Source organism: Hemiscyllium ocellatum, chromosome 8 (assembly GCF_020745735.1).
Source record: "Hemiscyllium ocellatum isolate sHemOce1 chromosome 8, sHemOce1.pat.X.cur, whole genome shotgun sequence".
In the NCBI taxonomy this organism is placed as follows: Eukaryota; Metazoa; Chordata; class Chondrichthyes; order Orectolobiformes; family Hemiscylliidae; genus Hemiscyllium; species Hemiscyllium ocellatum.
In genome coordinates, this window is record NC_083408.1 from 23,361,308 (window position 1) to 23,373,702 (window position 12,395).

Here is a 12,395-nt window from a genome sequence, read left to right on the forward strand (position 1 = left end):
TCTAGCTTTTAGTTCAGCTGGGTCATTTTAACCATTCACCTTTATTTCAAATATGAATAAAATATTCATTGTGCTGTTTATACCTCGCATTTCCACAGACATCCATTTATTTGTTTTGTATTTTGTCACATAAAATTACTTTTGTAACAATCAGAATTTTTGAGTTGCTGAAGTTTAATTTATAGCTTTGCACTGTTTGTGTATTTAATCCATATTGTACAGAGAGTTTCCAACTTCTACAGTTTCCTGATATCTCTATTGGTTTGTATTTAATTATCTAGCATATTGTCACAAAGACTTAAGGTTATCAAGTTCTATTGTCTTTTACCTGGAGTCTAGTGATTAATCAGACCTAGTGGAGTGGCCTCAATAATATTCCTTGAGATAAAATGGTAGTGTCAACTGACACTGCTTTTTATCCATGCAACCAAAAATCTCCATGTATCAAAGGTCAGTGCTGCGTATGGAATTTCATTTGAAATACTACTAGAGATAATATTGAGCAAATTCAGTTATCTGATTTGTTTTTGCAGTTAACAACGTTTTGAACAGTTTTCATAGATGCTGCCTTAAAGATATCCTGCTTTGATCCTCATTTTGTTATTGCTTGGTTTTCTGTTTCTTGCAGTACAACCTCTGGAGGCATGCATATATACTGCATCTTAGAAATTAGATAGCTGACTACCTATTTCTAACTAGCATTTGGACTGTCTGGATAGTAGAAAGAATGGGTGCTTTTCTCCTTTGCTCTAAGGAAAACAATCCCAGTCTTTCCAGCATAATTTTGTAATTAAAATACTCCAACCATGGAACCAGTCTGCTAAATCTCCTCTGTATCCCTCAAAGTGTGATGACCAGAACTACTCAAATTACTCTAATTTAGCATAACTATTTTCTGTCTTTGAATCAAAGTCCTTATTTATGAACTGAAAATGTGTTGCTGGGAAAGTGCAGCAGGTCAGGCAGCATCCAAGGAGCAGGAGAATCGAAGTTTCAGGCATGAGCCCTTCTTCAGGAATGATTCCTGAAGAAGAGCTCATGCCCGAAACGTCTATTCTCCTGCTCCTTGGATGCTGCCTGACCTGCTGTGCTTTTCCAGCAACACATTTTCAGCTCTGATCTCCAGCATCTGCAGTCCTCACTTTCTACCTTATTTATGAAGCCAAACATCCCATATGCTTTGCTAATCATTTTTCATTTGTTATGTAACCTTCAATGGTCAATACAGATGAAACCCACGTTCCTTTGTTCCTGGAAGCTCTAAAGAATTGTGCCATTCAGTTAACATTCTGACAAAAAACATAAACCCCACAGTTGTCTGCTAAAATATACTTGTCAGTTCTCAATGCTAGCCCATGTACATCCTGTTACAAACAGTGTGTATCATCCTAGCTGTTTGTCACTCTTCCAAGTTTAGTATTGTCAGCAAATATTGAAACCTTACTCCATGTTTCATGATTTGTCATTCCTATCTGGGGGTAAAAGCAATGGTCCTTGCGCTGACTCTTTGGAGGACACCACTGTGATGAATACAAACAAGCTGTGTATGAATAGAATGTAAAGGTTAGCAGAGAAAGATGTGGAAATGTAGTAGATGTTTATGGACCAGGAACAAAGAACGCAAGTGAGGAAAACAAGTGATTGTCTTCAAGCAACAGCCAAGATGACTATACACCTTGAAGAATCTAGGCAACTTGTATAAATCAAATTAATTTTACAATTATCCAGCAAGATGCATGAGAACTGCATCAAAAATGGCCCAGTGCTGACCTCTATTCAAACTGCTTATAATGAAAAATGAAGATTAAGCTAAAAATCCAAAAGCAACTCCCTTGAAAGACCAAGACAACCAAAACAGAGGAAAAAGGAAGGAGGAAATATTCTGATATGTTGTGGAGATTCTGAGAAGAATTAAAATTAAGGAATAGCCAACTGATATTTTAGGAAACACGAAAAGACATTGAGAAACCAAAAGAGAAAATGCTGGAAAATCTCAGCAAGTCTAGCAGCATCTGTAAGGAGAGAAAAGAGCTGACGTTTTGAGTCTAACTGACCCTTTGTCAAAGCTAAAAAAGGGGGAGAAATAGGAAGGTATTTATACGAAGGTGAGAGAAGGTGAGTCATGGCTCCAGAAGCAAAGGTATCATCAATAAAGAGATGATGACAATGCATAGAGGGATTACAGGGAGATTAGGAGCTGTAAATGACCAAGATTGAAGCCAGTACTGTGTGACAAAATATGTGGGATATGGAGGGTTGAAGCAGAGGCAAAATGGAAAACACGGGAGAAGGGTAGCAAAGGGGGAAGAAGAGAGAAAAAGGTGATGAGAGAGTGGGGAGCGAGAGAAAGAGAGACATTAGTGAACCAGATGGGTACTTAGAACAATTGACAATAGTTGCAATTAAACCAGCTTTTAATTTTAGGCTTTTGTTGAATTTAAATTTCACCTTCTGTCAAATTGGGATTTGAGCTCATTTCATCAAAAAATGATCCCAGTCTCTGAGTGGCTCATTCAGTGACAATATCACTATATCATTGCGTTCCTCAAAAACACCCCTTCCTTGAGCATTCTCCTAAAGGCTCTTTCTCATGTCCATTACAAAGCTGAACTTTCATACACTGATCTTACCCATTCTGATGAAGGGTCACCAAACTTGAAATGTTAACTCTGCTTTCTTCCCACAGATATTGCCGTACCTGCTGAGTTTCACCAGCAATTTCAGTTTCTGCTTTCGAGCTAAATATCGAGTCACAGTCACTCAGTCTACTTGGCCCTCATTCTCCAGCATCCGGTTTCTTACTGCGTACTTTTCGTACTTTTCTAGTTGGACTAAGAGCATATTGATCAAACACTGTCCTTGTCAAATATTACTCAAATGTTAATTAACAACATCTAAATTCTAAATAAAGTATCCCTGCACTACCACTCTATAGTTCACACACGACGCTTGGTTTTTCTGATGACTTATTCCTTAATCATCACCTTGGGGCCTACAGAATATTCCAATTAGTTGATCTTGCCTTTTTGCTTCTCAACTCTATATCATGGATTTTGGCCTCACCCTTCAAGAACATCATTCTTTTCAACTCTACAATGTTTTCCCAAATTAGTACTGTTAATCCACCTCCCTTTTCTCCTTCTCTATCTTTGCCAAACATCTAATACTTTTTGTATATTAAGCAGCCAGTCCTTAAATTTTACTGCCAAACTGAGGTCACTTATGGGCTATCTGCTGCCACTGGAGTTGAGATAGTTTAACCTGCATGGACCAGGGGTGAAAATGCTAATCATCTTAAAAATGCATTTCCTAAAGATTTCACTTTGCATATATCTAAACAAAAGTATATTAAAATGAAATTGCTTGCTTTACCTCCATACCTTGCCTGAAAAATCAAGACTTCTTTAAAATTCATAAACCTAAATGAGAAATCAAAGCCTATTTTCAGATAATTAACACAAGAGGAAAGCATCAGGTCTGGATATTAAGAGACGAGGGGCAACTGAAATGGTAATAGATAATAATTGGAAATATTGATCTGTTTGAATTTTGTTATTGTCCTGTAAGAAATTACTATTATGTTGGGAAATTCCTTAAACAAAAATCTATATAGATCCCTCATCACAAATAGAAATATTGTTTATCATCATTCTTTTAGAGCTAAGAGAATTTCTCTTCTCTCTGCTCAGGGTCGAAACCTTGCTGATCTACGTCGAAGCCAGTCTCGAGGTACCTTTAGCATCAGCACTACTCTGCGACTGGGAAAACAGATTCTTGAAGCAGTAGAAAGTATTCACACTGTGGGCTTCCTTCACAGGGACATCAAACCTGTAAGTAATTCTCCAGGAAATTGCATTCTTTTAGTATATGTTACTTTGTAAAGTTGTCCAGTTGCAGTTAGATATTTAGACACTAGTTGCGTTGGCCTAATTCCTTAAACACACATCAAGCTGTGTAAAAACATGAAGGCTGTTGAAACGCTTTCACAGTAAAGAAAGACTTTCTTTCATGCCTTTCATGATGAGGAAGTTTCAAAGTCCTTAAGTTATTCAGGTAAAAATTTTACCTTATAGTCACTATTGTAGGGAACGCAACAACCAGTTTCCATGAACTGCCATTGCTGGTGGTGATGATGACGACTGGGTAATCTATGACTGGGTAATCTGTTTTCTGAAGTGATATTTGTTTGGGAACAAATATTGGACCAAATGAATTTGCTTTTCAAATAGTGTCTCGGAGATCTTTTAACATCCATTGAAATGGCAGGTGATGCTTCATTTTACCATTTCACCTGAAAGGCAAACTAATGTGCCACACACTTTGCAAACGAAAATGTCCTTTCCTCCAGTGATGCAGGAGTTATAACTTTAATTCAATCAGCTATCAGATATTTTAAAAATGCAATCTTTTTTCAAGTTGACCTCTTCTGATAGAGTTTTTATAAACAACAAGCTTAATAAAGTACTCGATGACTTAATTAGATTGACAGTTTCTTGGTGACTCAACCCTTGAGTATTCACTCCATTGATGTTAACTACCAAATCATCAGCCTTTAGCCTTGCAAAATGAGAAAGACTATTGTTAAACATCTTGCAGACATTCGTGCACATCTATTATGTATTAACATTTTGCTGATTCATTCCAACAGTGAAAGCTGTCTCTGCTCCTGGGCACAGAATGGAATGCATTATGTGATTTTTTGATATTGTCTGTAAACCAGTCTCTCAATTCCCATTTCCAATGATCATAATTGAGCCAAATAATTAGTCACTGTACCAATATGCTTTGGAATTCTGTACCCAGGTCAATATTACAATGAAATTCTCACATTCATATTGTTTAACAAATCTATACCATTAGCTTTGTTTTGTCATTTGAGGCTAGTGGAATGCTTGGAGTGCTTAAGGAAGTCCTGGCTTGAAGGTTCTGTGAAGGTGGCAGTAACCGCCGAAGTAAAATTGCTGCATTTGCAGGCCACTGACTAGGGAGACTTACTTTACTGCATCCTTCAGCCCATTTGTCAGAAACAGCATTCGTTCAGGGTGTGTGGCTGTATCAAACCGTGCATAGACCCCCTATATGCAAACATCAAATCACAGAGTCATAGACATATACAGCACAGAAACAGATCCTTCTGTCCCACTCGTCCATGCTGACCAGATATCCTAAATTGTTCTAGTCCTATTTACCAGCATCAGGCCCATATCCCTCCAAACCCTTCCTATTCATATACCCATCCAGATGACTTTTGAATATTGTAATTATGCCAACCTCCACTCAAGTAGAGAGTGAAATACATTTTCTAAGATTACAGAGTGATCTTGATCAAATGGACCAATAGGCTGAAAATGACAGACTGAATTCAATCTGGATAAATGTGATGATTTGGATTTTGGTACAACAAATAATGGTAGGGCCATGGGTGGTGTTGTACAACAGTACATTCTAGGGATGTAAGTACATAATTCTTTGAAGTTTGCATCACATAGACAGGGTGGTTTAAAAAGGCATTTGGCATGCTTGACTTCATTGCTCAGTCCTTTGCGTATAGGAGTTGGGAAGTCATGTTGCAATTGTACAGGATATTGGTGAGGTCTCTTCTGGAATACTGTGTCCAGTTTGGTTGCTCAGTTATAGGAAGGACATTACTAAACTGGAGAGGGCTCAGAACAGATTTACCAGGATGTTGCTAAGTTTGAGTTTATGAAGAAAGGCTGTGATTTCTCTTTTTTCATGGGAGTATAGGAGGTTAAGAAGCAACCTGATTGATAAAAGTTTGTAAAATAGTGTGAGGTAAAGATAGGAATGGTAGTTGTCTTTTCCCTAGGATGGGGAATTTCAAGACCATGGGGCACATTTTTAAAGTGAGTTGAAGAAATTTGAGTGAAATGAACTTCCTGTGGAGTTGGTGGATGTGGTAAACAATTACAATGTTTAAAAGACATTTGGATAAATACACAATTTGGAAAGGTGTGGGCAGGAGCAGGCAGGTGGGACTAGTTTAGTTTGGTATTGTGTTTGACCTGGACTAGTTGGACCAAAGGGTCTGTTTCCATGCTGTACGACTCTGACTTCCTTTGGCAGTTTGTTCCACGCACATACGACCTTCTGCTGAAAAAGTTGCCCCTTAGGTCGTTTTTAAATCTTTTCTCTCTCACCTTAAATCTATCCCTCTAGTTCTCCCCTACCCTGAAAAAGAGACCTTGACTATTCACCCTATCCATGCCCACCGTCATTTTATAAACTTCTGTAAAGGTCTCTGTTCAGCCTCCAATGCTCCAGGGAAGATAGCCACAGCCTTTTCAGCCTGTCCATGTAGCTCAAACCCTTCAACCCTGGCAACATCCTTGTAAATCTTTTCTGAACCCTTTCAAGTCGAACAACATCCTTCTTATAACAGGGAGACCAGAACAAAGTGCAGTATTCCAAAAGTGGCCTTACCAATGTCCTATATGGCTGCAACATAACCTCCCACCTCCTATGCTCATTGCAATGACCAATGAAAGCAAGCATTCCAAGTGCCACCTTCACTGCCTTGTCTACCTATGATCCACCTTCAAGAGACTATGAACCTACACGCTAAGGTCTCTTTGTTCAGCAGCACTCCAGGACCTTATCATTAAGTGTATAAGTCCTGCCCCAAATAAATATAGCACTTCACATTTATCTAGATTAAACTTTGCCTGCCACTCCTCAGTCCATCAGCCCTTCTTATCAAGGTCACATTGTATTCTGAGGTAACCTTTTTCACTGTCCACTAAATCATCAATTTTGGTGTCATCTGCAAACTTACTAACTTTGCCTCCTACATTCAAATCCAAACCATTTCTATAAATAACACCAAGCAGTGGACCCAGCACCAATCCTTGTGCCACTCAGCTGGTCACAAGCATCCATTCTGAATATCAACCCTCCAGCACCACCCTCTGTTGGCACCTTTGAGTCAAAGGTGCCAAATGGCTAATTCTCCCTGTGTTCCATATGATCTAACCTTACTAAGCAGACTCCCATGCAAAACCTTGTCAAACGCCTGACTGAAGTCAACATAGTCAATGTCCACTTCTCTATCCTCACTAATCCTCTCCTTGAAGAAGTAACAAAAAACTAAACAGACAGTGAATGAAGGACAGAGTTGGAGATGACAAAGGCTTGTTTGGGATTTGAACCTGGGACCTCTTGTACGTCCAATATTTACTCTAAATAAGAATCATACCTCTAGTCCAATGAAACAACGTCATCAACTTGTCAGTGCAAACCTAGGTTCTACCTGTGTTGCAAAGGATGGGTTTGGTCTTAGTGTAGAGGAATGCTCCAAGAGCTGGACAGTTCCACATCACCTTCCCTTATGGAAAAATTGGCAAAGATCCTGCAGTAAAAGGAGAGGGTTGATCCTGTTAAATGACAGGACCAGTTAACTCTGTGCAGTCTGTCAAAGTAATTTATTGGAATGTATTTTCACCAAAACTTTGTAACGTGCACCAAGATGTGGTTTGGTTGCTGATTTAAAAGGCACTGCCCATCAGAAGCTTCATGCATGCCTGGTCTTTGTGCACATCTGCATGTTGTCTCAAATCAGTTGTGCTGGTGAAGAGATTAGATTAGATTTACAGTGTGGAAACAGGCCCTTCGGCCCAACAAGTCCACACCGACCCGCCGAAGCGCAACCCACCCATACCCCTACTTTTATCCCTTACCTAACACTACGGGCAATTTAGCATGGCCAATTCACCTGACCCGCACATCTTTGGACTGTGGGCAGAAACCGGAGCACCCGGAGGAAACCCACGCAGACACGGGGAGAATGTGCAAACTCCACACAGTCAGTCGCCCGAGCCGGGAATTGAACCCGGGTCTCAGGCGCTGTGAGGCAGCAGTGCTAACCACTGTGCCACCGTGCCGTCCAATGTCTCACAACTGCTGAAATATGCCTTTCAAAGAAGGTCTGGAGAGAGATGTGGTGGTTTTTGTTGAGGTTTGACCTGATTGCTGCATGATTCTCTACCCTATGGGCTGTTGCTTGGGGTGCACACCAGGACAGACATCGACTGTGCCTGGACAACGGCCAACTGTATGAAAGACACTGTTTGGACTTGGTCTTCCAATGTACAGAGTTGACCTGGATAGAGTGTTGCAAATTCCAAGGTCCAGGCCTACATGCTGAGGGACACACTAAAGGTTGGGGCAGCTGCACCCAGGCCCAGTGGGGTAAGACCAGTAGTCTTAGTTCTTTCTGCCAAGTGTCTGTTCAGTTGTCAGACTCTTTGTTACCTCAAAATGAATATAAATAGCTTCCTGCGTGAGTAGAAAATTTCCTTTGTTTGCAACTGCACAGAAACTTTGAGGAATGTCAAATCCTAATATATTTCTTTGTCTTTTTTCTCTGCAAAGACTGAACTTTTTTTGTTTGGAAATAAAGTATGTTTTCACAATTTAAAAAAAAAATCTTGTTTTGCAACATGTCTTTGCAAAGAAGATCTGGCGAGAGGTGCAAGAGTCTTTGTCAAGGTTTGTCCCGAGCAGCTCCGTGATGCTAGGACTCTATGTTCTCCAGGCTGTTCTCTGGGATGCACACCAAGACAAACATCAACTGCACTTGGAGGACCATCAGCTCAGTAAAAGCTGCTCTTTGGTCTGCCTGAAATGTGTCTGTCTTCCAGTGCAAAGAGTTGCTCCCAAACTAAGAGTTGCAATCTGCCATATTCCAAGCCCCAGGACTATGTGCTGGGACAAAAGCTTGGGGCAGCCACTACCAAGGTACAATGGGGAAAAAAACACCTATCTAAGGCCTTTCTGCAATGATATACTGTGTATCTGTTAACTTAGAGTGCCTTGGAGTTTGTATTGGAATTAAACAGTTTCTGGTCATATTTAGTAAATCTACCAATTTAATTTGGTTGGAGGAATTTAAGAGTGCCGTTCGCAAATGAGTAATGTGTTTTTTTTCTATTTCCTGTTATGTCCAACTTGAATTGTTTTGTAATGTATTTGTGGATACTTTATGAATAAAGTGTACTTAGTGCTTCTGGACTTTATTGGACATTTAAATTTGTGGCTCTGGTGACTGTTAACCCTTAAAAACTACTAGAAGCTGTATTTGGCTGCTTTTGACCACTAGCTGTTTAGTTTGCTCCCAGCCATTAATCCATAAATATTCTATAGTAAATTTGTTTTTAACTAGCATTATCACATCCAGTTAGTTTAATGATTCATCTCATTGCTGTTTGTGGGAGTTTATTATGCAGAAGCTGACTGCTCCATTTCCTTCATTGTGTTAGTGACAATACTTCAGAGTATTTATTTGATTTAAATGTTTTTTGGTCATCCTGAGGTTATGAAAGGCATTGTAAAAGTGAAAGTCTCTCTCTAATTATAAAATTGGATCAGCTGAATGGATTGTAATAAAATGAGAAAAATGTTGTTTTCTATTTTCAGTCAAACTTTGCGATGGGCCGCTTTCCTAGCACCTGTAGAAAGTGTTTTATGCTGGACTTTGGTTTGGCACGACAGTTCACAAATTCCTGTGGTGATGTTAGACCTGTAAGTAATTTATTTGTATTAACTTTTTTATCAAATTAAATTAATGGTCTTTTTCTCACAGTTGAGTGATGCAGTATGTTTTAATCTTGTCATTTTCAGTATTTGAGATATGGATTTAATTCTCAAGGATAACTAAGGGTGGGCAATATATGCTGGTTAGCATGTGCCATGAATCAATAAAAGAAAATTTTAATTTGCCAACTTAAAATTTGTGCTTATGAGACAAAATGAAACTTTCTCAATTGCCACATTCAAGGAGGTAATACCACTATGGCCACAGTTTGCATCTATCGGGATTGTTCTTCAGGAATGTTGACTGAATGGCTGGAGTGGGAAGCAGTCAATTTGACTCAGTGAAGTGAGACTGTATTTCTTAGGTTGTGGGGTTTATGTTACTTATGGTAGATACAGTTGAGGAAGATTGATTGTGTTAAGTTGAAGGGTTGTTTGTAATATTTTGCACCTGAAAATGACACATTTTAGAAACAATCACTTTTGCCTTGATTTGTGTTTTTATTTTAATTACTTAAATGTATACAAACAGACAAAGAGTCAGCATTTTTATATAACTTAGATGTTGAAATACAGAGTCAATTTTTAAAATTTGCAGCTTGTGTCAAATGTGGAAGTATTGGAACAATTGGGCATGGACATGCATAGACAGGGAGATGGCAGATGAAAGTTAATACATAGAAGTGTATTTTGGCAGAAGAATTAGGAAAAGACAAATGTCTCAATGACAGTTTAAGGCTTTGCAAGAGCAAAGAGATCTGAGGGTTCATCTGCATAAAGTTCTTAAGGTGGCAGGACATTTTGAGAGAGTAGCAAAGTGTAGCAGGATCATGGGTTTCATGGAAGACCTGAGTATAAAAGTTGGGAAATTATGCTGAACTTTTGCAAATTGCTTATTAAACCATTGGTATATTATACCAATTTTGGTTGTCACACATTTGGAAAGAGAGGCTCCTTGAAGATATGGAAGAGAAGATTTACCAGAATGGTTACAGGAGTCAGATGTTTGCTGCAAACTTTTTGAGAGCTGGATTTGTTTTCCTTGGAGGAAAGGTGATTTAAGAGAAACTTGCTAAGAGGTGTGCAACTTGTTAGGAAATTGCATGGTGGCAGATCCAAGGGACACAGATGTAAGGTTTTGGGCTATGGATGTGAGGAAAAACCTTTTTATGCAGTGAGTGTAATGACCTGCACCTTGTTGCTCACTGGATTGCTGGCAGTGGAGATCATCTGTGATTTCCAAAGGAAATCAAATAGGCACTTAAGGGAAATAAATATGCAGAGGTATAATGGGGAAAGAAACTGAATAGATTGACTTACAAAAAGCTTGAATAGATCTGAAGAGCAGAATAGCTTAATTCTTTACTGTTTTGTCTCTGATTCGATGAAGGGGTGATAATGCATCGTTGAAACTGCTTCATTCAAACCACACTGCAACTTGGTGTACCAGTTCTCCCTACATCCATGAAAAATACTGTCTGTATTCCTGGCCAATGACAAAATATACATTGAATTTAAGAAAAGCTATAGAAAATTCCTCTTGGCCTTCAAATGGCAATAAAGATTGTTCAATAGTAATACAGCGCCAAAGTGATTTATTCTTAACTGGAAGTGCTTTCTTTATTCAAGAATGTGTCATAGTCCCTTCAAATGATCATACTGCATATTTAGCAGATTATTTCAGAGTGCAGCATGGTGCTTAGTGGTTAGTACTGCCATCTCACAGTGCCAGGAACCTGGCTTCAATTCCAGCCTTGTGGAGTTTGCACATTCTCCCTATGCTTTGATTTCCTCCAACAGATCAAGGATTAGGCGGATTGGTCATACTAAATTTCCCATAGTGTCCAGGGATGTGCCGGCGAGGTGTATTTGCTATGGGAAATACAGAGTTATAGGGATAGGTTTGGGAGGCGGTTCTGGGTGGTATGTTCTTCAGCAGGTCAGAGTGGACTCGAAGGGCCGAATAATGGTATTAAGTCAGGAGGAACTATATTTATGGCAAAATCTAGATCCAATCCAGATAATAACATCCTTTGGATTCACTGAGTTAAAGAAAACTATTTATTCATTATTTTTTAATCTTTTGCTCGTCTTGCTCATTAGAACCATGATTGTGCTGCTGTGGCGTGTGTGTACTCTTGGAATTAAAATCTTTTGTAGTCTTTTGGAAGTTGATATTTGAAGTTAATGGAGATTTTCTATTGAAACTGAAACCTGAAGTCTAATAGAAAGCTATGATTATTCTTCTATAAAGATAATTTGGGTCTGAATTCAAACATAATGTTGAGCAAATTCTTTGATTTCTCATAACTGCTCCTCTTCTTCTGATATCCATTTTTAGATTAGATTTGATTAGATTCTCTACTGTGTGCAAACAGGCCCTTCGGCCTAACTAGTCACACCGACCCTCAAAAGAGTAACCCACCCAGACCTATTTCCCCCCAACTAATGCACCTAACTCTACAAGCAATTTAGTATGACCATTTACCTAACCTACATATCTTTGGATTGTGGGAAGAAACCAGAGTACCCGGAGGAAACCCATGCAGACACAGGGAGAACAGACAAACTCCACACAGACAGTCGCCTGAGGCTGGAATTGAACCCAGGTCCCTGATGCTGTGAGGCAGCCGTGCTAACCACTGAGCCATCGTGTCACCCCAAAATAGAAAGGTCACAAAAGTATTGATTCTGGAGCAGCGTGACTGCAGAATAGGTCTTTAGCATTAAATATTAATTCACATATGCATCTGGCGAATTCAATACTCAAATGCTGACCTTTCACTATTTTTATTGTACTTTGAAAAGCTGGCAAAAAATTGCCAGAAGTCCATTTAGTTTTTACT

At 39.2% G+C, this 12,395-nt stretch overlaps 1 protein-coding gene across 2 annotated transcripts in view; it reads left to right on the forward strand.

Moving 5' to 3' along the window:
* LOC132818056 (tau-tubulin kinase 2-like) overlaps positions 1-12,395 on the forward strand; it is a 277,076-nt gene that overhangs the window by 116,489 nt on the left and 148,192 nt on the right. For both annotated transcript variants that reach the window (XM_060828686.1, XM_060828687.1), the window contains exons 5-6: positions 3,690-3,830; positions 9,433-9,537. In XM_060828686.1, the coding sequence (XP_060684669.1) occupies positions 3,690-3,830; positions 9,433-9,537 (246 nt within the window). The remainder of the gene's footprint in view (positions 1-3,689; positions 3,831-9,432; positions 9,538-12,395) is intronic.